This window comes from Anolis carolinensis, chromosome 3 (assembly GCF_035594765.1).
Source record: "Anolis carolinensis isolate JA03-04 chromosome 3, rAnoCar3.1.pri, whole genome shotgun sequence".
In the NCBI taxonomy this organism is placed as follows: domain Eukaryota; kingdom Metazoa; phylum Chordata; class Lepidosauria; order Squamata; family Dactyloidae; genus Anolis; species Anolis carolinensis.
The window spans coordinates 100,615,230-100,643,203 of record NC_085843.1 but is presented as its reverse complement, the minus strand read 5'-3'; the positions used below and the strand labels follow the sequence as shown (position 1 = coordinate 100,643,203).

General features: G+C 39.0%; 3 protein-coding genes across 8 annotated transcripts in view; 2 read left to right on the top strand and 1 right to left on the bottom strand.

The window, feature by feature from the left end:
* The first annotated feature begins 10 nt into the window (after positions 1 to 10).
* Positions 11 to 12,050, top strand: rab9a (RAB9A, member RAS oncogene family). 4 transcript variants are annotated; one of them, XM_003218864.4, is made up of 4 exons: positions 11 to 154; positions 7,497 to 7,532; positions 8,744 to 8,771; positions 10,860 to 12,050. In XM_003218864.4, the coding sequence occupies exon 4, from the start codon at positions 10,894 to 10,896 to the stop codon at positions 11,497 to 11,499; it is 606 nt and encodes a 201-aa protein (XP_003218912.1). In that variant the 5' UTR covers positions 11 to 154; positions 7,497 to 7,532; positions 8,744 to 8,771; positions 10,860 to 10,893; the 3' UTR covers positions 11,500 to 12,050. The 4 variants fall into 4 exon arrangements, with proteins under 4 accessions (XP_003218912.1, XP_003218911.1, XP_008105445.1 ...); XM_003218863.4 differs by lacking the exon at positions 8,744 to 8,771 and having other exon boundaries at positions 12 to 154; XM_008107235.3 differs by lacking the exon at positions 8,744 to 8,771 and having other exon boundaries at positions 148 to 283.
* A 1,677-nt stretch (positions 12,051 to 13,727) lies between these two features.
* trappc2 (trafficking protein particle complex subunit 2) lies at positions 13,728 to 22,457 on the bottom strand. Of its 2 annotated transcripts, none has more exons than XM_062975260.1 (5): positions 22,312 to 22,457; positions 18,567 to 18,678; positions 16,892 to 17,034; positions 15,052 to 15,139; positions 13,728 to 14,051 (listed from the first exon to the last, which is right to left on the bottom strand). In XM_062975260.1, the coding sequence occupies exons 2-5, from the start codon at positions 18,657 to 18,659 to the stop codon at positions 13,953 to 13,955; spliced, it is 423 nt and encodes a 140-aa protein (XP_062831330.1). In that variant the 5' UTR covers positions 18,660 to 18,678; positions 22,312 to 22,457; the 3' UTR covers positions 13,728 to 13,952. The 2 variants fall into 2 exon arrangements, with proteins under 2 accessions (XP_062831330.1, XP_062831329.1); XM_062975259.1 differs by having other exon boundaries at positions 22,263 to 22,322.
* Positions 22,458 to 22,538: 81 nt separating this feature from the next.
* The window catches only part of ofd1 (OFD1 centriole and centriolar satellite protein), a 48,841-nt gene continuing 43,405 nt past the window's right edge, over positions 22,539 to 27,974 (top strand). Inside the window, exons 1-2 of one of the 2 annotated variants that reach the window (XM_062975257.1) lie at positions 22,539 to 22,665; positions 26,624 to 26,725. In XM_062975257.1, coding sequence (XP_062831327.1) covers positions 26,630 to 26,725 — 96 coding nt within the window. In that variant the 5' untranslated portion in view covers positions 22,539 to 22,665; positions 26,624 to 26,629. Of the gene's footprint in view, positions 22,798 to 26,623; positions 26,726 to 27,974 lie in introns of both variants that reach the window. The other variant, XM_062975256.1, reaches the window with a different exon arrangement.

Genomic DNA, 27,974 nt, shown 5'->3' with positions numbered 1-27,974 from the left:
CCACTAGGCGGAGAGGCGGCCCCCTCGCGCCCGGGATCACGCGGGAGCATCAGCCCCGCCCCCATGGCGCAGCCGTCGCCGCCATGTTGTTTCTCCCCGAGCTCCTCCGCCCCCTCCTTCGCAGGCCGGTGCTGCCTCTCTCTCTCCCGGAAAGGTGAGCGCCTCGTCCCACTCGTTCTCTCGCATTCCTTTTTTCGGTCTTGACTGGAAAACAGAAGTGAGTTGGAAGTCTTGTGGGGCCGGGAGAAGCGCGGGTCGAGTCTGCGGGGCAACCGACCAGCTGGTATGTTTGGCCTGAAGGGAGGGAGAGCCCTCTCTTCTCTTGCTTGCCTGGCGCTGGCCTCTTCTGGTTGCCAAATTAAAAAAAAAACAAGGTGGAAAACAAATTACTGTAGAAACAAAAGCCAGACTGCATCGATGCAATGGTGCTATATCTCCATTTCTGTGAGTTGTCGAAGGCTTTCATGGCCGAAATCACTGGGCTGCTGTGAGTTTGGCCATGTTCCTGAAGCATTATCTCCTGACGTTTTGCCCACAACTATGGCAGGCATCCTCAGAGGTTGTGAGGTCTGTTGGAAAGTAGGCAAGTGGGGTTTATATATCTGGAATAATGTCCAGGGTGAGAGAAACAACCTTTGTCTGTTGGGGGCAGGTGTGAATGTTGCAGTTAATCACCTTGATTAGCAATGAATAGTCATGCCGCTTCAAAGCCTGGCTGCTACCTGCCTGGGGGGAATCCTCTGTTGGGAGCTATTAACTGGCCTAGATTGTTTCATTTCTGGAATTTCCCTGTTTTCAGAGTGTTGTTCTTTATTTATTGTCCAGATTGTAGCGTTTTTTTAAAAAATACTGTTAGCCAGATTTTGTTCATCGTCATGGCTTCCTCATTTTCATGTTTTCCTCCACATTCATGTGGACGATTTCAACAGAAAGGAGGAAACAATGAAAATAAACAAAAGCTGGCCACCACTATTAAAAAAATCTCTAAAATCAGGACAATAAATAAAGAACAACACTAAAAAAGCAGGGGAATTCCAGACACTCAATCAGGGCCAGCTAACACCCCCCAACAAAGGATTCCCCCAGGCAGCAACCAGCCAGGCTTTGAAGCTACAAGGCCATTAAATGCTAATCAAGGTGATTAATTGAAACATTCACACATGCCTCAATCAGACAAGAGTTCTTTCTCCCACCCTAGACATTTCACAGATCTATAAACCCCACTTGAAGTGAGTTTCCAACAGACTCCTCAACCTCTGAGGATCCTTGCTATAGATGCAAGTGAAATATCAGGAGAGAATGCTCCTGGAACGGCCATACAGCCCGGAAAATTCACAGCAACCTAGTGATTCTGGCTATGGAAACTTTATTACTTTATTATTTTTGGTTTTTTTTGCTGGTTGCTTCAGATTTCTGGTTAACTGAAACTTTACTGTATTCCGAAATCCCAAACATTTTGGATAAGGGATACTCAAGCTATCCTAGTTGCATATTTCTACATTGCAAGGGATTGGACTAGAAGGCCCTTTCCACTCTCAGATTCAGTGATTGTATTAGAGGCGAGGAGAAAAGTTTCTTTCTACTGTGCTTGTCGCCTTTGGTCTTTATGCAAACATGAATGCTTTCCTTCTGTGCTAGTTAACTTCCATTCTAGGAGTGAGGGGCTGGAGCTGCTGATCTACCTTTTCTGCTTTCCTTCCGGACTCACAGAAGTGGTGTGATTAAAGATCCCGTGATGCTGAGGCCGAGAGGCTGTTCAGTGGAGAAATAGCGTCTCTTCTATGCTTCTCAATTGGCATGTGACCAATTTCTCTTCATGGCAGTTTCTCAGAACTGATTAAAAACCACTGGACTGTCAGGGGACAGCTCCATTTTTTATGTATATCGCCTTTGTCTTCTTTTCTTTCTAGCTTTTGTCATGTAGAAAAACAGTAATTTCTCTCAAAAAGAAAAACCTGAATTGAGCTTTTTTGCTTTGCTTCTTTTCCAAGGTTTATTTGATATTCTGGTGAAGATAAGCAGATTGGACTCTGTATTTTTCTAGCTACCTTTGTGTACCAAGGGGCACAAACACAAAGAATGTCTCATTAAGAAATGTCAAGTGACATAATATATTGAGTCTAACTTGTATAGCTATAATAGCTTTGACCTTTTGTTGTGGAGTTGAATTTAGTATTTATATAAGGCAGAACAGGAAAAAATAGGGTTTTTTTTCACAGAAGAGAAACCTCCTTTATGCACTGCATAAAAGTAATTCTTATCTGTATGGAAATGTTGCTTTGAAATCCTTATTCTTAGGTGATCCCTCGTAGTTCGAGGATGATGGTCCTCCATTTCTTGGAAGACGCCTGTGCGTGATTTTTTTTAATATATAGAGGTTGGTGCACAGCCGGTCAACACACAGTCTTCACAGATTGAGGTCCCACAGTGGTGTGATTAACACAATGAGAGTGGCTTCTCAATCTGTTGCAGCCTGTGGCCCCTCCTGGGAGTGCATGACTCCAGTGGTTGTGCCCTCAGGTTCATTGGAACACGCAAGCCCCCTCATCACGTCAAGGTAACAATCCATCGAGGGGAATATCTGAAATAGAAGCTTCCCAACATGTAAAGGACTACACTGAACTTTGTTGAACTGAAATTCTTGAACACAGTGACTGAACATTTGTGGTTTCCTTGACACAGATGTATAGTTCTGACAGGATGGGGATGGCTGAGTGGGTGGGAAGATCTCATAAACATTGAGGAAGTTTTTCAGCTCTGTTATTTCAAAATATTTGATGAAGGAGATTAGTTTTTTCCAAGTTGACTTACTCAGTTGCCTCATATTGTTTCCGTATACTCCCATTGGTTTGATCATGGTGTCATTTGGAATGTATATAGATAATTCATATGGAAGACAAGATGTGTGAGGAGTTTGATAAACCTACAGCTAAAGCTGTTTTGCATTGTTATAGCTTGATGCAGTTGTGTCATGCATTCAGGAGTGAAAAATTGCAGTTGCATAGTTGTGGGCACTTTAGATGAAAATTAATTTTAAAATTGAATAATTTCTAGATAATAGTTTGTATCAAGGAATTTCAGTGGTTCTTCCTCCCTGCAGCATCATATATGATATAGATGGAGTATGCTAACAAAACTAGAGTTTTTTTCCCCCTCAGTGTAATTTCACCAATTCTTTGTTTGGAAGTTCTTTTGATTGTATTGTAATCAGAAGCTGAAGAGCCTTCAGCAGTCTGGCCCAAACCCACTTAGCTCCATTAGCAGACTTCATTTTTGTTGAAACAACTGCAGTATGGAATCCAAAAGCAGTCCCAGAGCTCAGAAGTACTAAAGGATTTCTAGAACCTTTGCATCAGTTATGCCCTTCCTTGCATGGGATTACATTTCTGCAACCACTAAAACAAGGAATAATGTTATTGAAAGGAAACACATTTAAAGAATATTAAACAAATATGAGAAAAATATGAAAATGGTTTAGAAAAGCTGTTTGTGATTCCCCAGAGCCATTCCAAGTAAAAAGAAAAGGATGCATAGGCTCTTTGGCACAGGTCTGGGAAATGTTTCATCAATAAGGATTTCTACATTAGGCTCTGATTTATTTTAAATGTTTGCAAAGTACAAAGACTCTCCAGTTTTTGTAGTTCTGTATCTGTGAGTAAACTGCTTCATTTACCAAGAACATGGTGTTTGTCTTTGCTTTCCAGATAATATATTGTCATAGTTTTCTTCTGGTCATGGATATTGTGATAGGTGCAATTAAGTCCTAACATTAATAATTCACTCTAACCAGTAGTTCTTGAAATACTTTGCTCTGGGTTTTTAAACTTTCATGGTATAAATTAAAAGAACTTAATTAGCCAGTTTGCAGCTCAGTGGGTAGAACATACACTTTTCCATACAAAAAGTGTCTGGTTCACTTTGCAAATATTGCTAGAAAGGATATCTGCCTGAGACTCTTGAGAGACTTTCAATCTGTATTGAAAAGAATGGGCAAAATATTTAAATTAATATTTTCTCAGCTTTAGAGACGGAAGAATGGATAGTAGTGAACGCATCCCTATGATCTGGGAATGGTTTGATGGCTGACCTTCTTGATAGTATTATAATGCTTTATATTCAGCAGATTTTTCTTTTTAAATGCGGAAACTATTTAGCATTTAGTGTTTTGACACTTTATAGTTGGCTCATTGGCGACATGTTGGCAGAATTCAGATGTAGTCATGTTTGTATAGATAAGGGCTTCTTAAACCTTTCCACTCAGGACCACTTTTGGCCAGATAAATTTTTATGTGACCCCAAATATATACAATAGGTATAAACATCAAGCATTTACTGATAACAAATTGGCATTTGCAAAGCTTACTAAACAGGTTGTTTTTTAAGAAGTATAGCTGAAGCATCTTCTGCAGAGTCAACTATAAACACTGCACAACAGATTTGTGTAAATGTCTAAAACAGCTACTAAGTGATGCTGAGAAAACCTTTACTGTTGCCAAATTTTTCAGGAGCCATCACTGAGCTAAGGGGACCCTATCTGAGATCGAGACCCACAGTTTAAGAAGTGGTAGTCTAGATCAGTCTTCCATTTGATATTGTAGCACCTTTGGGACACAGAGAAATGAGTTTGCAGCATAAGATTTTGTACACTGAATATATTTACTGAAAATGAATCTACAAAAGCTTATTCTGCAGACTTCTTTCTCTCAGTCTGAAAAGTGTTACATTAGTTTTTGCTTTATGACATGTTTTTATCAATATTCTAAGATTTTATCATTTTGTTTATATTTGTATTTTGTTTAATTGAGTAAAATCTGCAAAAACATGTTATAAATATTTCATGTAACCATACCAGAACAATTGGTTCCACCTCAAACCTTTGTCCATTCATCATGCTGAACATTTTTTTGGATGATGCGTGTATTTTGGGAACATTTCAGAGACTATTTTGCTAACATGGTAGAACACACAGGGTTTAGTTTCTGTGGGAATTATGGAGCCTAATTTTATAGGAATGAAGTTGCTACTCTTTTAATTATTCCTATAGGCCTGTGCAATTCTCTTTTTTAAAACTGCTATTAAATTAGGCAGTCAAACATTAAAAGTAGGGGTTTTTTTTATCTTGCAGGCAATTTAATTAACTATTTAGAATACATTGCCAAAAGCTGTAATTTTAAAATACTGTATATACTCAAGTATAAGCCTAGTTTTTCAGCCCTTTTTTAGGACTGAAAAAGCCCCTCTCGGCTTATACTCGAGTGAGGGTCCTGGCTGGCTTATACTTGAGTATATATGGTACATTTATTATTTTTCTCTATTTTTATTGATATTATTACATTTATTATTTTACTCTTATTATTATTTTACTCTATTATTATTAAAAGGATACATAAGGGCATTTACATTGAAGAAGATGAGAATAATGATTTAATCAGAGTTGGACAGTCTTATCTTAAATTAGAGTTTTATGTAAATATTCAAAAACATTTAACCTACTGATGCCTCAATTAATGTAATTTTATTGGTTTCTATTTTTATTCCTGAACTTTACCACTCTCGGCTTATACTTGAGTAAATGTTTTCCCAGTTTTCTTGTGATAAAATTAGTTGCCTCAGCTTATATTCGGGACAACTTATACTCGAGTATATACTGTAATTCAGAAATCTGTTGAAAACAATACTTTTTGTTTATAATCTCCAAAAACATCGTACATGTTGAGTCTCCCTTGTCTGAAATACTTTGAACCAGTTTTTTCTAATGTTTTCAGTTTTTGGAATACTTATATTTCATGTATATAGTGAAATGAGGGTTGGGAAAGTGGGACTATCTCCACATCTAGATTTTCCTTAAAGAGCTGTCATGTCACCACTGTCAGAAATTTGTCAAGAAAGGGCTGGGGGGGGGGGGTGGTGGTCTTGATCCAGAAGCCTGACCTAAAAAAAAAGTTGTTATGACATGGTTAAGTCCAAATGTATCTGATTGTTGCAGGCTTGAGGAATGTTGGAAAGCTCTGGCTGCCTAGCTAATCTACATTACACTGTTATTCCACCTTGACAGTGGTAGCGTTTGGTGAGGCAGGTGCCCTGGATATGGGGCCCGAAGTCTGCGAATGACCTTTATTGGATGGGGTGCCAGAGCTTCCTAATATTCCCTTAGCCTACCACCTTTCCTTTTCTAGATGTCTGGTTTTATAGGGTCTTTGCGTAAGTCAAGCCATAAAACCTGGAATCCTACCCTGTTCCCTTTCTCCCATCAGTTTTCTAAACAGTTGTGGAGCAAGAGCTCCTTGAGAAAGATTCAATGAGTGCTGAATATATAACTGGCCCCTTTTCCTCAAAGTTGGATGTGGCAATGGCAGCAAAAAGTTGCAGGTTTTGTAGTCTAGGACTTCTGGAAAGGGGAAACTCAAGCTGTATCAGAGAGAATGACTATGATGTAATTTCTCTAACAATTAGAAGATCTTTCAGAGGAGAGCCTGGTTTGCAGTGTGGCAGATTCTTGACATAAACCCAGTGCAAAAGTTTTGCCTTTTAATGTGATGAAAAACCTCAATGAAAGTCTAAATAAAGCGGACAACAGGGTAGGACAACGTGAAGTCTATGGAAGAAAAGGGACTTTTTGTCTTCATGAAAATGCTACATGTTATATAGTTAAGCTGTATATGTGTGGCAGACTCTAAATGGGGTTACTGTTATATGTTCTAAAAATATTGGCTGCAGCTGCACTATAAATTGGGGAACAGAAAGTACAGAGTCAGTGTCTTCCATCAAATTCTGTTTTTCTAAACAGACTTATTTCCCAAAATTTCATGCATTTTTAAGAAAAGTTGATGACAAATCTCAACTTTTGGGTTCAATATTGATTCAATTTTAATGTCTAGTCCAGAGATAAAACTGATGAGTTATCTGTATGTCAACACTCACTTTAAAGTGTACATACTTGATATTTATGTCCATTTTGACGAAGGCTGTAGAAGCATTAGAAGCTCAACAGGCATACTAAAGGGAGTAGTTTATGATTGTATTAAGCCTCATATCCAGGCTTCATCCTTTCTTTTCTAACCTCAAATCAGTCAGTGTTACTGAAATTGTAGAACAGTTGACATAAAATCATTTCCTCTTTAATTTATGCAGTTTTTAACCTCAAATACATATCAGCACAACTGTTCTCCTGTCACCTTCTGTGTCTATTCATTAGTATGCGGTGAATAATGTACATACTTTCTGCTTCAAGATTTTTATTAAAAAGAAGCCTAGTAGTTCTAAAAGGGATAGCCATTAATTCCACTTCTTTAGAATGGAGTGGCCCTAGACTAAACAGTTGTGTAATAATGCTTTGTACTTCCACTGCTTGATGAGAATAATGTGCTTTGGAACGTCTTGTGATATGTGAAATCTTAAACATAGTATTTTGATCAAGTGTTAAATGTATCTGTTAACTTTTAAAATGTATGGTTGAAGTGTGGCCTGTAGTAATATGCTGTCTCTCTTTTTTGCAGGTATTTGATTATAATGATTTAAAGTGAACAGTAAAGGTAACTATTATAAGAAAATATTTCATTTTTAGTGGGAAGAAGGGGGGATTTAATAATAGAACGAGTCTTGATAATTTCATAGAACATTTATATCTTGTTACATAGGAGTGAAGAAATAGTGGATGATCTACCTTTAAAGACCATATGGTGAAGGGAACTTTGAGATTGGATCTAGTCCAATATTTCCTGTGAAACTAAGGAAATTTTTGAAAATTAGGGGTGATATACCAATGAAAGGACTGGATCTATTGCTGGGAAGTTACATTTTCCACATGGTTAGATTCTGGGAAGCTGTCCTTTCAATGTCCCCTAGGAGATTGAAAGAAGCGATCTCTTTTAAGTGCACCAGCATCATGTTGTATTTAGATAAAATATTAAGAGAAAAATTAAAACACTTTGGCATGTTTAATTTATTATATAACTTTAAGTCTGGACCTGGGCCTAGGGTTCTGATATAAAGTACTACAAATGGCAAAGAAACAGCTGCTAGCGCTGTTGCACAAATGCTTGCTTAACAGTTCATGAACTTCTGTAACAAGTAGGTTCTATAGCAGTTCTCATGTTTCTGTTTGCTCAAGAACTTACACAAGCAGAAGAGGCATTTTTTGTATTTTATTCTTGTGTAACATTCTACCAGGAGCTTGTGTGGAAAGTTCAACACATTCTGATGTATAATGATGCATTAGTGTACATCTTCATATAATGAAAAGGATTAAGTCTGTGGTTTCATTGCACCACATACTACTCTTGTTGATTTGTGACAGCTCTACGAATTTTATAAGGGTTTTCTTAGGCAAGGAATATTTAGAGGTATTTTTTGCCAATTTCTTCCCCAGAAATAAAGTCTACATAAAGTCTATTCCCTGGCTGTCTTCGGTCAAAGTACCAAGGCCAACCCTGTTTAGCTTCTAAGATCAGACTGGTTCTGATGTTTTTAGGCTTTTTATGGTCTCCATTAAGAGCAATAAAGCCTGAAAGGTATACTGGAAATAAGAAGTAACAGAACAAACAGCTCCATTTAAATAAATAGAAATCTAGTTAGAATTCTGGATGATCCATTTGAACCTCCCCTCCCAATAATGTACCTCCATTAAATAGAACAAAATATTATGCTAGCATCAGCAACCTCAGAAATGGCAGGATTGAAATATCAGTTTAAACAAATACATTTTTCTAATACAGCAAAAATGTTTTGTTTTCATTCTTTTAAGGCTTGAAGGCTAAAACAAACTTTACAAGGTTAGTTCATTGAGTAAAAGTACAATTTTATGACATTTCAGAATGTTTGTTGATTTCACAAGTGCCCTCACAGAAGTGTGTGGATGCATTTTTTTGAGAATAAAATAGAAGGTTGTGGTGTGGTTTGACTTTAGAGAAAAAAAAAAGAATACTGTAACAATGGTACTGCCTGGAGCAGTGTTACCTGTTTCCCTCAAGATGTCCTTCTTTTTGGAATAGAATCAGTTTTCACTAGGAGGTTAATATTTTTTTCTTATCCTGTATCCAACCTTACTGTTTTGCTTTGAAGTGGCTAACAAAAAGCCAGCCAGTGAGGCAGCTCTATCAAAGATAGTACTGCTCCATCACAAAGGAGCAGCTGAATGGGTGTCTATTTCATGCGCCAGTGAGACTTTGAATGTACCAAATGCCATAATTAATGAAAAATGCTTGGTGTTGGAAATAGGTTGTGTTGTCCCAGTTGTGTTACATTATGTAAGAAGGGCATTGGATTTCAAGTCTATTGCACTGGTTTTTGAACATATACAGTATGTTCTTTGGGAGATGCTATAAATCACTGGTAGAGTATGTGCTTTGTCTCTAATCTCCCTGCAAAAGAAGACAATCTTGCTGAAACCTTGAAGACCACTGCCAGGCATAATTGATGGTAGTAGGCTAGATAGACCAATTATCTTTTTAAAATTATGGTAGAAATAACATGATCAAGGAATGAATTCCTCTACTAAGCATTAATATAGAAACATCTGCTCTATTACATGTATCTGTTTTAGCTGTGTTTGTTCATTTGTTTTTATTTATTTGTTAAAATACTTCTATCCCACTCTTAGTGTAGAGCAAATAGAGCAAGTTAACAAATACACTTGAAAAAATTACTCCCCAGAAGCTTTAATATGAAGTCATGGTTTGGTTTTGCATTAGAAAGAAATCATTGTTGGTGCGAATCAGACCTCCAGGGGAGGTAATTCCACAATCGTGCTCCTAATATGAGACTCAAGGTGGCTTACAAACCTGTGTCTACATTTTTCTGGAGTTGGATCCTGTTTATAGGACACTTTTGCTTGTCTGTTTTTTTTCTTCAGATTATCTCAACCAGCAAATATATATTTAGTATTTTAAATTGGCAAAAATGTCTGTTTAATAACTTCATTTCAGTCTTTAAAAATATGTCATAATTTTGTGTGACACGTAATTCACAAATATTTGCACTTCAGTTTTGCTATATAGACAATTCAGACTGGAAGGAAGATCTAGCCAGCTGGTGCAAAAACTATGCAAAATATCCTCTTAATGCCTGGTACTGAGAATGTACGAGTATTGGGCATTCTTTCTTGGAGTGGGGACACACTATCAATCACAAATACGCTGATAAAATTCCATTAAGAATTTGTATTCTCTCAGTTGGATTTGTGTCCATGTATAGTGCATAATCAACTGAAACCATCTTTACTTTGAAAGTAGGGCAAAAGGTGCTACTAATATTGCAACAATTTTTGAAGAAGCTGTTAGAAGAGTTCTTGCTACTGGTGATAAGTGACATCACTTGATTCAAACTCACAAAGTACATATTTGCCAGAAGCCCGTTTCATTCATGTTACTATCGTTTATTACATATTCTTCTTCTTCAAACTTGACTTGGTCCAATTTAATGACATTACCAGCTATTCTGGAACATAAATTGGAATGCCTTTGCTCTCTTTGTCTTCCCATGCCATTTCCTCCAAATTCCTTTTCAGCCTTAGGGACTTGAGTAGGCTTAGAAACCTGACATAATTCAATCTGGAAGCAGAATGGAATTACAATAATGCTGATAATGGTTTTCAGATGTGTCTTACAATTTATAGAAATTAATGAAAACCATGTCTGTCAGCTTGTCAGGACTGCTGTTTCAGTGAACTATTAGTCTGAATGGTATGAAAATTTCTGTTTGACTTAGGATATTTCAGATTGCATTAAAATCCATCTTCAATTTTTGTGAGCAAATATTGATTCTTACAATATTAATAGCTATATTGCAGTATTAGTGAAAGATGTTTATGTAACAAATGAAATAAAAAGCTATATAATGAAAAGGGTCTCTTTGTTTTTCAGAACTGGAGATTAAAAAGAATCCAGTCTTGAAGCAATGGCAGCTAAATCATCACTTCTGAAAGTAATCCTTCTAGGAGATGGAGGAGTTGGAAAGAGTTCAATTATGAACAGATATGTCACTAACAAGTTCGACACTCAGCTGTTCCACACGATAGGTGTAGAGTTCTTAAATAAAGACCTTGAAGTGGATGGACACTTTGTCACAATGCAGATATGGGACACGGCAGGTCAAGAACGGTTTAGGAGCTTACGGACTCCTTTCTACAGGGGTTCTGACTGTTGTCTTCTCACTTTCAGCGTAGATGACTCTCAAAGTTTCCAAAACCTGGGTAACTGGAAAAAAGAATTTATTTACTATGCAGATGTGAAAGATCCTGAAACATTTCCTTTTGTGATACTGGGGAACAAAGTTGATATAAGTGAAAGACAAGTTTCTACAGAAGAAGCCCAGCTCTGGTGCAGAAACAACGGCAATCATCCTTACTTTGAAACTAGTGCAAAAGATGCCACTAATGTTGCAGCAGCTTTTGAGGAAGCTGTTCGAAGAGTTCTTGCCACCGATGATAGGTCAGATCACTTGATTCAAACTGATACAGTTAACCTTCACCGGAAGCCCAAGCCTACTTCATCATGCTGTTGACTACTTAGTTTTATTTCTTGGTCATATATCATTCTAACTTAACTTGGAATAATAATAAATCAATATGATTCAGTGGGTGCCACTCTAATATATAATATTGTACTGTTTTCCTGCTTTATGTGTCCGCCAGAAGAGAAGTTCTCTTCAGTAAGTGACCTATTGCAAAATTAGCGGTGTCTTATATCTGGGAAGGTACCAGTTCAAGGGTTCATTTAATTTAAACATGTCGTTTGAAAATTAATAAATTATATACTAAAACTTGAAAGTTCTAGAAGCACTACTTGGGGGACTTGTTCTGAAATTGAGATGCAGAGTAGATTTTTTATATGTACATATATATTTTTATGAGATCACTAGTCCATGTGTTGCTTCACTAAAACCTTTTTTATAAAGCAATAATAGTTATTAGAGTATTGTTCCAATTGCCCATCTTTAATGTGATTCTTTTTGTTTAAATTAAGCTACTATAAAAACCTTAAGGGCTTTTGCTGTTTGCCTAGTATTACTGAACTGCTTGTAGATTTTAAAATAAATAAATATGCATACGTAGAGCCTGCTTGTGTGTGTATACTTCACTGACAGGAAATGTTCGACTGTTCCTGTGTTGAAGAAATCTGGGGTTTAACAGCCTCAGCTGCTGGCCCTTTGAACTACAGGTTTACCCTCCAGATTTCCAAGGGTTAGAAGCAGAAGACTCCTGTGAAACTGAAAAAACACAAAGAATTTTGTATTTTTTACCTGAGTAAATGTGTGTCTAGAATTTTTTCATCTTCCATCATGACTCTGGTCACCTTGTGTTGGAAGCTAACCATAGAATCACATTGGAAGACGTAAAGTTTCCTAGAGAGATCTTCTCTCTAGAAGTCTCTAGATCTTTCAGCATGACAGGAAGATGTTAACTAGAGCCACACTGGAGGACCTAAAGGTTTCTACAGAGAACATTTTAAATAAAATCCACAAATAATCAAGTCTGCAAATGTGTAGGGATGGTTGTTTAATAATGGAGGCTATTATAGCACTCTTCAGTTTTTGCAATTAATGTGAAAATATTTTCTGATGGTTGACAAATTTTTGAAAGTCTAGGCTTGTGTGGTATCTCACAGATGTTAGCACTTTGTTTTGACACTGCTAATTTTGGATCCATCAGTTGATGGTCTCTCGGCTGATGCTATCGGATTGCAAGATTGAGAAGCAAAATTGTACTTTGTTGTAAGTCACATTGTGCTTAGACTGGAGGAAACTGAGGTAAATCAGCTGAAAAGCAAGGGGGGGATTTGGATGAAAGGGATGAACTTTTCATCCTTCATGCCTTAGTCATGTTTAAAGAAGTTTTAAGACAAGTGCCACGTTGTGACTCTTGAAAATAACAATTTTATTTGTATCATGCTTCAGCCTAGACCCAGAAGCACATGAAAGCCTCTCCCTTCATCCCAACTACTGCTGCCCTGACCTCTGTGGAAGAGAACCGGCAGTATCAGCTGGAGTTGATCCTCTTCTGTCCCCTTTTCCTTTTGTGTCATGTCTTAATCAGATTGTAAGCTTGAGGGGAGGGAATGGTTTTGTTGTTTACTTGTCAAGTGTCAATGATGATGCTTTACAGGTTATAATGAAAATGCTGATAATTTTATACCATAACCTGCCATTGACTACTTCAAGTCAGCAGCTGTATAGCCACACACTTAAGACTATTAATAGATGGTGTCAGAATGAATTGACATGTGGGTAGTAGCAGACATATCTAGGTTAAAGAATTAATTTATAAAGTGCAATGAGAAAAAGTCCAGTGCAGAGAAGACAGTTCTCCATGTAACACACATTTCTGTTGCATTGTGTTCTGCCAAATTAAGTTCATTGTTGGATATTACAGAGGGCCCTTTGTATTCACTAGGGTTTACTCCTAAGACTCCCTATGGATACTAAAAATCATAGATGCTCAAGTCCCATTACATAAAGTGGTATAGTAAAACGGCATCTCTTATACAAAATGGCCAAATCAAGGTTCGCTTTTTGGAATTAAAAAAATATTCTCAATCTGTTTTCTGAATTTGTGGATGCAGAATCTGTGGTTATGGAGGTCCCACTGTACTAACAAAGTCCATAGTAAAGTTTCCAATAAGCCTCTTGGACGCTTATGACAAAATTATATGGTAGAAGTTTTAACTAAAATTCATGCTGATCACCACCCAAAATGCCTTTCATTTAGCTGCATCACTTAACACATCCACGACTTGTATTTAGATTTTTTTTATTTCGTTATATATACATATTTTACAACTTCAATGATCAATCCCTTTGGAGACACTAATTGCTGGGCAGCAGAGGTTGTTTTAATTTTCTCCTCTGGTTTGTGGATATTTTGAACCTTTAGACTGCAGACTGGTCCTCACATCCAGAAGATGACAAACATACAATAGGACATATATTAAGTAATAATACAGTATGGACACGGTATTTCAGCTTAAAAGATGCTTCTTTCCAAGAAACTGAACTTTTCTGTCAAATGCAGTTGATCGAATTGGAGAATTGGATTCATAAAACGGATTCATTGCAAACTAAGGAAAGAAGTTAACATAGAACATATTAAGAATTAAGACTATATATAAAAATTATAAAAATATAAAACTAAAGAAGACAGAAATGAAAGGTCCCTGAAAATGCACTAAAATTTGGGGAAGGACAATTAAAAAAATTACGAAGAGAATTAAAAATATAAAATAATGCAAAGAAGAAGACTGGAAAATAAAAAAATTCCCCTCCCCCTTTCCCCCTATATTCACACCTTCCCATTTTCTCACCCTTTTTAAAACCTTTTTTCATTTTTTCCTACTTTCCCTTTCTCAAACCAACAATCCCCTTTCCAACCTTCTCTATCTTTTAATTATACCTGGTTTAGAAACTTTCAATAAAGATTTTTTTAAAAAAAGATTAAGACAGTCTTTTCAAATGTAGGTGGAGTCAAAGATTCAATATTGTGTTTTTTTTTTACCCTGAGAAGTATATTGTTTTGTTGATAATGTAATTACAAGAATGCTGCCTAGACAAAAGATACTTCAAGTCAAGATCTACAGTTTCAGCCAATTCTAGTTTTGTTGTTATATTTCATTATCGTATAGAGAAGCAGGCTACATTTTTTACTTAGTGATCTGAAAAGGCAACATATGTACCCTTTTTACTGCTTAGGAAGTTAGTTTCACAAGATGTGGAATATACAGTAGCTTTTAACCAGACCATACTGTTTCTTTTTAACAAGACATGAGTCTGGCAGCATTCTGAAAAGCAATCTTCATTTACAGTCAACAACTTGTAACAGCTATAGTGGACCGTCCATGTGGGTTGGGAAGTAGCAGTGCACTGTTCTGTAATACAATCTGTGCCTAAACTGAGAAATTTCCACTTCACTGTTGTTATGGTTCTTCTAGATTATTTATTTATTTATTTCCTATATTTGCACATGCTAATACTTAAAGCAAAGTAAGTGCAAAGGTATGCCCCCCCCGACTCCTACGGTTACATAATTTTCTTTATTTGTGCTGGTAAATCAATAATTCTCACCTTTATATACAGGTCATATACATCATTGAAGAAATTTTTGATTCCATCTTCTTGCCTTACATCATGAAGCATTATAAATCTCATATGTGGGACAAGTTAAGAAAATATGTATAAAAAAAAAACCCAGGACAGCATATAATTTAAAATCATGAAAATAAAGAACCTTGAACAGTGGTTCTCAACCTGTGGGTCCCCAGGTGTTTTGGCCTACAACTCCCAGCAGTCCCAGCCAGTTTACCAGCAGTTACGATTTCTGGGAGTTGAAGGCCAAAACATCGGGACCCGTAGAGTGAGAACCACTAACCTAGAACAATTTTGGAAATAAAGGTAACTGAGTTACAGTGACAAGAAATGCCATGCCTAGATTATTCTTGGTAAGATGATTCCAGTAGAGCAGTGGTTTTCAAACATCTGGGGTCTCCAGATGTTTTTGGCCTACAACTCCCAGAAATCACAGCCAGTTTATCAGCTGTTAGGATTTCTGGGAGTTGAAGACCAAAAACGTGTGGAGACCCCAGGTTGAGAACAACTGCTGTAGATCATAGCTGCTGTACATTTCAAAGCTGGGAAACACTGTCCCTAGCCACTAAGAGGTCAAGGAGCAATCACTAGTCTACAAATCTGCTTCTTCATAGGATTCCCATCTGGAAGAGTTAAACTATATCAAATAACAGGACCACCAACTGCCCTCCGTTTTGCCAGATTCAAGATCAGTTTATTTGCTTCCACCTAGTCTTCTATTGGCCCAGAGTCTGCACTATTAAACCTGATGATATAGAAACAGTGTTAGGTTTTAGCAACATATAGATTGTACGTGTCCCTCCAGATGCTGGATTACAACTCTTATATTCCTCATCATGACTAGAGCTGATGGGAGTTTTGCTACTTTCAACATCTGGAAAGATGCAATTCATTCCGTTTAGTCAGGATAGTGGGGTTTGGATTTAGATACAAGACTTGTGGAGATTTCATCTGACTTTAAGATGTCCTTTAACCCCTGAGCCACAAGTGCTGTTGGGTTGCAATTCCCATTATCCCTAGTCCACATAGCAGACAATCAAAAGTGATGGGCATTATTGTCCAATAATATTTGGGGACCCACACTGAGTAAAAACTAAAGCACACCAATCACTGGCTAAAAGAATTCTAGTTGGCCCTCTGTATCCAAGAATTCTATCCATTGGTTCAATGGACCTTTGAAAGCAACCATAAAATTGATGTCAACCTCCATGAACATGAGTTTGACAGCCATAGTCTGGATTCTTACTATGCATCAAAGAACTGTTTGCTTGAGCCAAGAGCATCTTTTAATCCTTTCCAGTATCTTGTGATAGGCCCCATTACTCTAAATCATATAATCCTGCACCAGCTTAATTTAAGTGTGTATCTTACACAAACAGTTGTAATTCCAAGGTTGCTTCTACTGGTAGGATAGCCTCTAAAAGCTGCTATGGGATGCTTCTGTCACTGGAAGGGAAACCTACTTTGTGGAGTTTGGGGACTCTAAACAAGTGTTTCTCAAACTCTGCTCCTCAAGGTGTTTTGGACTCCCAGAAATACCAGCTAGTTCGCCAGCTGTTAGGAATTGTGGGAACTGAAGTCCTAAACATCTAAAGGAGCACAGTTTGAGAAACTCTGCTCTAGACAGAGACCAAGAAAACAGGTTGTAAGGGAAGTAAATTTGCAAATGTTGTCTCACCATCCCTCCAACAAGATCTTGTTCAATTCTGCAAATTGATTCATCTTTTGGAAGTCTTTTAAAGATCTCAACCATTGTTCCAAGCTCATGTTTTATCAAGTTCCTCATCAGTAAAACTGCCCCACCCCCAAAAGGATATGTCCTGCAGTAACAAAAGCTGAGACAAACCATTCATTAAATTTGTCCACAGTCTTCAAATACATATTATTAGACAGCCACATATTCTCATCCACCAGGTCAAGGGCAGCATGAGCTATGAATTGATTGAGATGGCGATGGTCATCCTGAGGGGGCAAAGGAAATTATCCTCAAAAACAGAATAAAGCATAATTTTATCTGACATACTGCTTGGTGTAAAATCTGTCTATAATACAACAAATAACTATGCAGTATTTAAGTACCTTTCAAAATAATATAATGTATGTCTGGAATTAGAATCAGGAATTGAGCCAGTATATTCTATTCAAAGCAGATCACAGATATCCAAAAACATATCTATATTTCCAACCTTTTTGCATATATATAAAATATTTTACTGTGGCATGCATAGTAAAATTTACCAACTCCCTGCAGTTTTTTCATAACATGGAAGACAAATGTGGTTGCTTTTAGATATCTACATTCATTTTTGGTCAGCGATTCCAAAAGTTTTGTTTCTGTTGTTAATGGAACAAATTAATGTAACACATCTGTATTACTATGAGTTTGGCACCTTCAAATCAATGAACTGGCCCACTGATGATCAGCAAAACAGGATCTATCTGCTCCTGTTGAGAGCTAGCACATATGCCAAAAGTTTTTAAAAAGTACAATTAAGTATTCAATTTCTTCCTCATCTTCAGTTTGGATTGCTACAAAAATAAAACAGCTTGTATGATCGATTGCTCACCAAGTACTAGGTACAGTAGAGTCTTACTTATCCAACATAAACGGGCTGGCAGAATGTTGGATAAGTGAATATGTTGGATAATAAGGAGAGATTAAGGAAAAGCCTATTACACATCAAATTAGGTTATGATTTTACAAATTAAGCACCAAAACATGTTATACAACAAATTTGATAGAAAAAGTAGTTCAATACGCAGTAATACTATGCAGTCATTACTGTATTTACGAATTTAGCAACAAAATATCACGATGTATTGAAAACATTGACTACAAAAATGTGTTGGATAATCCAGAACGTTGCATAAGCGAGACTCTACTGTACTTGATTTGTGATTCAAACTTTCTGGATTTTCACTAGTAAAAAAGAAGAGTTAGGCTCTGAACCTGTCCATCATTTCACAACCTGACATGATCCTGAGTTCTTAGTCAATGCTGTTAGTTGTTATTAAAACATAAGTTTAGCTCTTCTTTGTTTTGCTTCAGTACATCTTTCTACAGTACTTGTAATTCTACATTTTCTATTTCCCTTTATCTCATTATAGGTCTGTACACTTATTTCAATGAGACAGTGCTGAGTTCAGTGGAGCATTTTATCCTTTGTTGGTGTGGAATCCAGGACTGGACTACACTGCCAAGGATTCCCCTGTGCCAAGCTAAGTGGACAGATAGGAGCAGTGGCAGTCTTGCTTGTCGATCTAGTTTACACCAGGCACTTTTCTTGGTTTAGTGTCTTTCTTCAAATTAATCAAACTACAATTTTGGGAAGGAGGAAGAAACAAATACCAGATATTTGGATTTATTACTTTGGGGCAATAATGATGTTAATGGCAACTAATTTAGATAAGATGAAAAATCAAGTCCCTAAATGGCTCTGATGCCCTGATTTCAATACTATGTACAAGTACAATATTTAAACAAGATTTCACACCTTAGATTCTACTTTACCAGCTGGCAGAAATTCCATTTCAAACACTGGATTGTCATGATGACCCACAATTACAAAGTAGAAGCTTCCAGACATGATTAAAGTATTGTCCGTTCTGAAAAAACAACAACAACATAATGGTGCAGTTCAAAGTGTCAAGTTGGTACCATCACTCTTAATACAGGGGTTTTCATACTTTAAAAGTCTTTGAGTCCTTGTTGAAGGAAAGGTTTCTCATGGAGTCCCAAGAAACCTTTAGACACAGGGGCTGCGTTGCATTTTAAAATTTGACAGATGGGCTAGGTCAGAGGCAGAAACACAAACAAATGCCTATGCACAGTACACATATCTTGTTTGTAGTGCAAGGAAAATAAATGACAAGTCTGAGAGCACAGCTTGAGAACAGCTGATCTACTAAGTAGAATTACCTGTAGTTTGATACCATTTTAACTGCCATGGCTCAATGCTGTGAAATAACGGGAGTTGCAGTTTGGTGATGAACATGCACTTTGGTAGAGAAAACTAAACACTTTGTAAAACAACAACTCCCATGATTCCATGGCATTGAGCTATGGCAGTTAAAATGGTATCAAACTACATTTAATTTACTGTGTAGATGCACTCAAAGTCACTAAGGAATGTAACAGGTACAATGCACTCCAGACTGAGAATTTACCAAACTTAACATAGGAAAACTTTCCAAATGTGTCCTATTCTTGATGAGGGACTCTTCAGCACTAAGCACTGTAGAATGAATGCAGTTTGACACCACTTTCACTGTCATGGCTCAATGCTAAGGAATCTGGGGAGTTGTAGGATGATAATTACAATATTAGATTTATTTATATCCTGCTTTCCTCTGTTAAAGGAGGCTTAAAGTAGCTTTACAAGGGCCTTTAGCATTCCCTGCCAAAGAGTGCTGGTGCCTCAACTATGTCTTCCCAGGATTCCACAGGACTGAACAGTGGCAGTGCAAATGGTATCTAACAGCATTTGTAAACGCTGGGTACTTTGAGAGAGGGATGTGTGTGCTCTGGACAAAATTTGGCACTGCTTGCCTCTGAGGTTGAGAGTGTGTGATGTCCCTCACTTAGGGAGTTTAATGGCCAAGTGGTAATTTCAAACCTAGTCTCCTTTCAGCAAAAAACAGAACAAGGATTTTAATTTAGGTACTTTGCACAGAATTGAGCTGTACTTTGCAAGCAATACATGTAGTGCTTAACTATGCTGGCAGGCCAACCTACAGGATAGCCTTTTCCTATACATTCTGTCCAATACACTTAGGTCCTTTGAGGGGGGGGGCATCTATGCCAGCCTGTAAGAACCTGACTGGTGACCATCAGGCAGAAGACCTTTTCATTGGCCGCTCCGCAATTGTGGAGCAACCTGCCAGAAGACCTCTGGCAGCTAAATGAGGCATCAGAATTCAATACTAAAATGAAGAGCCATCTCTTCTGGCAGACCTACCAGTCAACTTTCAACCATGAATTTTGATTTACATTCTATTGGTACTACAGTAGAGTCTCACTTATCCAACGTTCTGGATTAGCCAATGCATTTTTGTAGTCAATGTTTTCAATACATCGTGATATTTTGGTGCTAAATTCGTAAATACAGTAATTACTACATAGCATTACTGCGTATTGAACTACTTTTCCTGTCAAATTTGTTGTTAAACATGATGTTTTGGTGCTTAATTTGTAAAATCATAACCTAATTTGATGTGTAATAGGCTTTTCCTTAATCCCTCCTTATTATCCAACATATTCGCTTATCCAACATTCTGCCGGCCCGTTTATGTTGGATAAGTGAGACTCTACTGTATATGTATTTTCTGTATGTTTGGTGAGTTCCCTTCAGGGTGAGAAGGGTGGGATATAAATATAGCAAATAATAACAATTTATGATATATATATATATATATATATATATATATATATATATATGCTTTTGACTTGTCCTCCGCCTCAACCCATCAGGAAAGATGGATAATAAATAAAATATATTATTATTATTACTACTTACTGAGTTTTTTCCTCGTGTCAGGAGCAACCGGAGTTGCTTCTGCAGTGAGAGAATTGGCCGTCTGCAAGGACGTTGCCCAGGGGACGCCCGGATGTTTTACCATCCTTGTGGGAGGCTTCTCTCATGTCCCTGCATGGAGCTGGAGCTGATAGAGGGAGCTCATCCGCGCTCTCCCCGGGTGGGATTCGAACCTGGCAGCCTTCAGGTCAGCAACCCAACCTTCAAGTCACAAGGTTTTTATCCCCTAGGCCACCGGAGGCTCCACTTACTGAGTTGAACTTTGTGTTCTGGTTGGTGTGAAAATGTAAGAATTGCTAACAACGACTGTTCCTGCCAGCCTCCAGTGGCACAGCGGGTTAAACTACTGAGCTGCTGAATTTGCGGACAAAAAGGTCGCAGGTTCGAATCTGGAGAGCGGAGTGAGCACCCGCTATTAGCCACAGATTCTGTCAACCTAGCAGTTTGAAAACATGCAAATGTGAGTAGATCAATAGGTACCGCTCCAGAGGGAAGGTAACGGTGCTCCATGCAGTCATGCCGGCCACATGACCTTGGAGATGTCTACGGACAATGCCGGCTCTTCAGCTTAGAAATGGATATGAGCACCAACCCCCAAGTCGGACATGACTAGACTTAACATCAGGGGAAAACCTTTACCTTTATCTTTCTGGTCTTGCTGTGCCGGAACATCCTAAAGGCACCTGATCCCATCTAATCTTGGAGGCTGAAGAGGGTCATCACTGATGGGAAGCCATCAGCGGTTTCTGTGGAGGCTGCTGTGCGGGTTTGAAGATGACCAAGGACTCCTTGGAGTTGTTGGCTATATTTTAGAGCAGTGGTTCTCAACCCGTGGGTCCTAGATGTTTTGGCCTTCAACTTCCAGAAATCCTAACAGCTGGTAAATTGGCTAGGATTTCTGGGGATTGTAGGCCAAAACACCTGGGGACTCACAGGTTGAGAACTACAGCTTTAGAGGAAGGAACTGGCAAAATCACCTCTTGATATTCATGAAGTCGCCATAAGATAGCAGGTAACTTGAAAGTACATGCATTGGTCCTGGCCTTTGGGTCTGCATTTCTGTCTCAGGATTTTTGTGTGTGTGTATTGAGAAACTGCATGTCGCTTCTGGTATGAGAGAATTGGCCGTCTGCAAGGACGTTGCCCAGGGGACGCCCAGATGCTTTGGATGTTTTTACCATCCTTGTGGGAGGCTTCTCTCATGTCCCCACATGGAACTGGAGCTGACATAGGGCGCTCACCCGCGCTCTCAAGATGCATTGATGCAGTTTGGCTCCCCATAAACAGCTATGGTTCAATGCTATGGAATCCTGGTATTGGTAGTTTGTGGAAGCACCACAACCCCCCATTTGCCAACTACAAATCCTATTATTCCATAGCAATGAGTCACGGCAGTTAAAGTATCAACCTGCATTAATTCTACTGTCTAGCTGCGGCCATGGCCTCTCCGCGCCACACACTCTGTGTCCCCCATGAGGAGGCCCTCACCCACAAGAACAGCTACGTCACCGTTGCCCAGGAGATTCGACCTAGCAGGGACTTCATCGGCCACCTCCAACAGCTTTGAGCCCACCCCGCCTGCCACCTCCCAATTACGAAGCGACATTATTTCCCACCCTTCTCTCCCTTTAACGGAATTAAGTAACAAGAGAGTACCTCAGTTTCAAGTGCGGAGTGGAAATAAAAGAAAGTACTTCCTTCTTACCCAAAACATCCGGCGCGGTTTGATGTCGTCACGATACCGACTTGACCTGTTGAGAGTCTCTATTCTAGCATCAAAAAGACCGCCCTATTTTGAATACTCTCGCGAGAGTGCCGGGCAAACGCCTTAATTATTGATACCCCAGCAACATGTTATCGCGAGAGTTCCGGCAATGTTTCCCAGCGAGTGGATCGGTAGATTAGGGTAGGAGTCGCACTTCATGGCTCGTCAGGAATGGGCGGGGCCTTGGGATCTGCGCGTGCGCAGTCGCGCCCCGTCAGTTGGCGGGGCAAGCCGCGCGTCTGTTGAGCCTCGTCGCCTCAGTTGATATCCTTCTCCTTCGCGGAGCCTATCAGTGTATGTGCCATTGAAGGCGCACTTGGGGTTCATCGTCAGTCCTCATAAGTAGGGAATGTTAGCCTATTTTTCCAAGACTGAACTGTAAAGAGGATCAAAGGACCAAACAGGCATACTTTGAAAGGAAAAAAGGTGGAGTGCCAGCTCTTTTTGTTTGTTTGTTTTCTCTATACAGCAGGCATGGGCAAACTTGGGCCCCCCAGGCGTTTTGGACTTCAACTCCCACCATTCCTAACAACCTCAGCTCAAGTGGCTGAGGGGGAAAAGGACGGGGCCCGAGGCTGTTAGGAATGGTGGGAGTTTGAAGTCCAAAACACCTGGGGGGCCCAAGTTTGCTCATGCCTGCTATACAGTCTTTATCGCTGGCATTTACAATAATCAGAGTGAAAAAAGGTTCAGGTTTCTTCTGGGTGCTATGTACCACCAGAGCTTTGCTTGCTTAATCTTATTCCTAGAAAAATGTTTAAAAGGTGTGATAGGGAAGGTATTTATTTTTAAGAACCAAACATTTAGCCCTTGTGTCTCGCCTTTCAGGCAATATGGCTCATACATTGTTACAACCTAAACCTTCAGTTTTAAACTCAAAAAAGGAAAACAAGACAATGAATGGAATGCAGTTGTGCTTGGCAGCCCAGCCAGTGATAACTGCATCCAGTAGCTGAACTGCAATTGACAACTGACTAAATGCCAATATAGTATGGCCCTCCCATATCTCCAGGACTAGTATCTGCAGGTTCCTTTATCCATATCCAGCAAAATACATAATCTTGGCTTTATTTATTTAGGGTTGTTGTGTGTCTCTCGGGCTGTGTGGCCATGTTCCAGAAGTATTCTCTCCTGACGTTTTGCCCACATCTATGGCAGGCATCCTTAGAGGTTGTGAGGTATGAATAAACTAAGTAAGGAAAGGAAAGAATATATATCTGTGTAGAGTCCAGGGTATGGCAAGAGTCCTTTGTCACTGGGAAGCCAGCATTAATGTTTCAGTTAATCGCCCTAATTAGCATTGGAAAGGTTTTTGTCTCTTGCCTGGGGGCATCCCTTGTTAGTCATTAGTTGTGCTCTGCCCTCAGAGTGTTGGTTCCCATCCACTGTTTTGATTTTAGAGTTTTTTAATACTGGTAGCCAGATTTTGTTCATTTTTATGGTTTCTTCCTTTCTGTTGAAGTTGTCCACATGCTTGTGGATTTCAATGGCTTCTCTGTGTAGTCTGACATGATAGTTGTTGGAATGGTCCAGCATTTCTGTGTTCTCAAATAATATACTGTGTCTAGGCTGGTTCATCAAGTGCTCTGCTATGGCTGATTTCTCTGGTTGAATTAGTCTGCAGTGCCTTTCATGTTCTTTGACTCTTGTTTGGGCACTGCGTTTGGTGGTCCCTATGTATACTTGTCCACAGCTACATGGTATCCGGTAGACTCCTGCAGAGGAGAGAGGATCCCTCTTGTCCTTCGCTGACCGTAGCATTTGTTGGATTTTCTTTGTGAGTCTGTAGATAGTTTGTAGGTTGTGCTTCTTCATCAGTTTGCCTATGCATCAAGTGGTTCCCTTGATGTATGGTAAGAACACCTTTCCTCTGGGTGGATCTTTGACTTGACTCTCATGGCTTGTTCTTGGCCTTGCAGCTCTTCTGATGTCTGTGGTGGAGTATCCATTGGCCTGTAGAGCCCAGTTTAGGTGGTTTAGTTCACCTTGGAGGAGGTGAGGTTCACAGATTCTTTGTGCACGGTCTGTCAGGGCTTTGATTGTGCTCCTTTTTTGACTTGGGTGATGGTTGGAGTTTTTATGAAGGTATCTATCTGTGTGCGTAGGTTTTCTGTAAACTGTGTGGCCCAATTGTTGATTGGGTTTGCGGATGACCAGAACATCTAGAAATGGCAGTTTTCCTTCCTTTTCTTTTTCCATGGTGAATCGGATGTTTGGGTGGATGCTGTTAAGATGGTCCAGGAACTTGCTGAGTTCTTCCTCTCCATGGCTCCAAATTGTGGAGGTGTCATCTACGTATCTGAACCAAACAGTTGGCTTTTTTGATGCTGTTTCTAGGGCCTGTTTTTCAAAGTATTTATTTACTTTGGGTTGCTGTGAGTTTTCCGGGCTGTATGGCCATGTTCCAGAAGCATTCTCTCCTGATGTTTCACCCACATCTATGGCAGGCATCCTCAGAGGTTGTGAGGTCTGTTGGAAACTAAGCAAGTGGGGTTTATATAACTGTGGAAAGTCCAGAGTGGGAGAAAGAACTCTTGTCTGCTTGAGGCAAGTGTGAATGGTGTAATTGGCCACCTTGATTAGCAGTAAGTGGCCTTGCAGCTTCAGAGCTTGGCTGCTTCCTGCCTGGGGGAATCCTTTGTTGGGAGGTGTTAGCTGGCACTGATTGTTTAATGTCTGGAATTCCCCTGTTTTCAGAGTGCTGTTCTTTATTTACTGTCCTGATTTTACAGATTATTATTTTTATGGTTTCCTCCTTTCTGTTGAAATTGTCCATGCTTGTGGATTTCAGTGGCTTTTCTGTGTAGTCTGGCATGGTGTTTGTTAGAGTGGTCCAGCATTTATGTGTTCTCAAGTAATATGCTGTGTCCAGGAAAAAGGAATAGAGGCCGACCAAGGGTGAGATGGATGGACGGTATCCTTGAAGTGACTGGGGGCGGTGACGGCCGACAGGGAGCTCTGGCGTGGACTGGTCCATGAGGTCACGAAGAGTCGAAAACGACTGAATGAGTGAGACGATGACAAGGAGTTTGGTTCATCAAGTGCTCTGCTATGGCTGACTTCTCTGGTTGAATTAGTCTGCAGTATCTTTCATGCTCTTTGATTCGTGTTTGGGCAGGAAGCAGCCAGAGTTTAAAGCTGTAAGGCCATTTAATGCTAATCAAATTATTTTTTCCCACCCTGGACCTTCCACAGATATATAAACCCCATTGCCTAGTTTCCAACAGACCTCACAACCTCTGAGGATGCCTACCATAGATGTGGGCAAAACGTCATGAGAGAATGCTTCTGGAAAACTCACAGCAACCTAGTGATTCCAGCCATGAAAGCCTTCGACAACACATTTATTTACTTTGTTTTATATCCCACCCTCTCTCCCTCGTAGAGAGACTCAGAGCAGTCAACATTCGGCAGCAATGTCATGCTGTTCAACATAATACATTTTGGAAAGTATTCCTGTGTCCGAAGCCCTGGTTTCCTATAGGGTCCACCATTCCATGTATCCACGCAAAGTCCCCGGCTACCCACACTGTGTTTGATTCATCAGGGTGTGGAATTATATAGACCTTTGACCTGGTCCATAGGGTATTAGTTCACCAAAATCTGTGTATCTTTAGATTTTGTGTCATTATTTTTTTAAAATTGCGTCTAATAATGAATGTCTTTAAATAAAGGATAAAGTAAATGCATAATCCATACCTTAGGCAAATTAGTAATTTCTCAGGTACTGTCAATAACAGAAGCCAATACTAGTCGGCAACTTTCTTCTCTCTTTTTGGAAAATATATTGACTTCTATGCCAGTTTCTTCTCTTCTTCAAATATGACTGATGGTTAATGTTCTGTTAATCCAGTGGTTCTCACCCTTTGGGCCCTCAGGTGTTTTGGCATACAACTCCCAGAAATTCCACCCAGTTTACCAGCTGTTAGGATTTCTGTGAGTTGAAGGCCAAGACATCTGGGATCTGGGAAACTACTGTTAATCATTAGATGGATGTATACAAAAAGTTTTATCTAGTTTAAATTTACAAAGCAGTCTTCTATAGCCTGCTATTTCTAGTTTTGTATTTATCACAATGATTTCATACTGACTGCTGTGTGAAACATGCAAAAGTAACCCTGTGTAACATCACTCATTATGTACTCCTTGGATGTACATTTCTGGCACGACAGTAGAATATAAAATAGCTGGCAGAGTCTCTATTGTCAAATACTTTAAGGTCTTTATAGCTTTTGTTTTGTCTTGTTTTTAGATCCTGATGTTTGCAAATGAGTCTAAGGTTCTATCACAAGATGAACTCCGGAAAAGGCTGTACCAGACATTTAAGAAACGAGGCATCCTGGACACACTCAAGGTTTTTAAAAAATTCTACATGATAAAAATCATAGTAAACTTAGTTTTAAATGGGTTGTTGTATGTCTTTCGGGCTGTGTGGCCATGTTCCAGAACATGTTCTGGAACATGGCCACACAGCCCGAAAGACATACAACAACCCTGTGATCCCGGCCATGAAAGCCTTCGACGACACGTTAGTTTTAAATATTTGTAGAATTAAATATTTAACTTCAAAATTATTTGAAGACAGACTAGTGCTAAATGGGCCTATGTATACAATAATAATAATGGAATGTGGAGCTCTGTAAATGTTGCTCAGACCTGATTCTAAGCCATTCAAAGTAAGTGTATGCATCTTTATAGTACATTATCAGTAATATGAAGTGTATGTAATTAGTTGGGGAATAGCCTTTTTGTTTGTGGGAAACGTTTACTATTTCCCATTAGAAACTGGATTGAGTAATAGAATTGGAAGAGATCACAAGGACCATTGACTCCAACTCCCTTCTGCCATGCAGGAAAACACAATCAAAGCACTCTCAACAGATGTCCATTCAGCCTCTGTCTAAAAACTGTGGAGGAGACTCCACGACTACAAGGAGGCAGCATATTAACCTGCCGTACAAATCTTACTGTCTTACCGTTGTTTCCAATATTTAGGTGGAATCTTTTTCAAAGACAGTAATGTATTTTATGTATAATACAGTACAACAAGGAGCAGTCCATAGGAAAAACAACAGAGGAACTAAAAATCGACATAAATTATAAATAGCCCCCACCTTGGCCACCTTCTGGAAAGACCTGAAAATTTGATTATACCAATATGCCTTTGATTAATCGGATACAACTTGACTTAGCCCTTCTACCTCTACCTTAATACCCAGCCTCTGCACTGTATTACTATTGCATATTTCCTATTATTGCCTCTAGCTCTGAACGTGCCCATTGCGCTTGGCTATCGGTTATTGGTTGTTGTTGAATTACGTTTAATGATATCTTATATGTTTTTATGTGTTCATTGTAATTGAAATGTATTTTATGTTGATATAGTTTATTGCAGTATTACTGTGCTTGGTCCCCATGTAAACCACCCTGAGTCCGCTTGGGGAGATGGGGAGGGATATAAGAATAAAGCTATTATTATTTTATTGTATGACACAGCAAACAAGATAGACATGCTGGATTTCGTTTCACAAAATCACAAGTCGAACACTTCCCAAGTGTCTAGGACTGTGTGATGTATTTTCGGATGATGCATGCAGATCTCA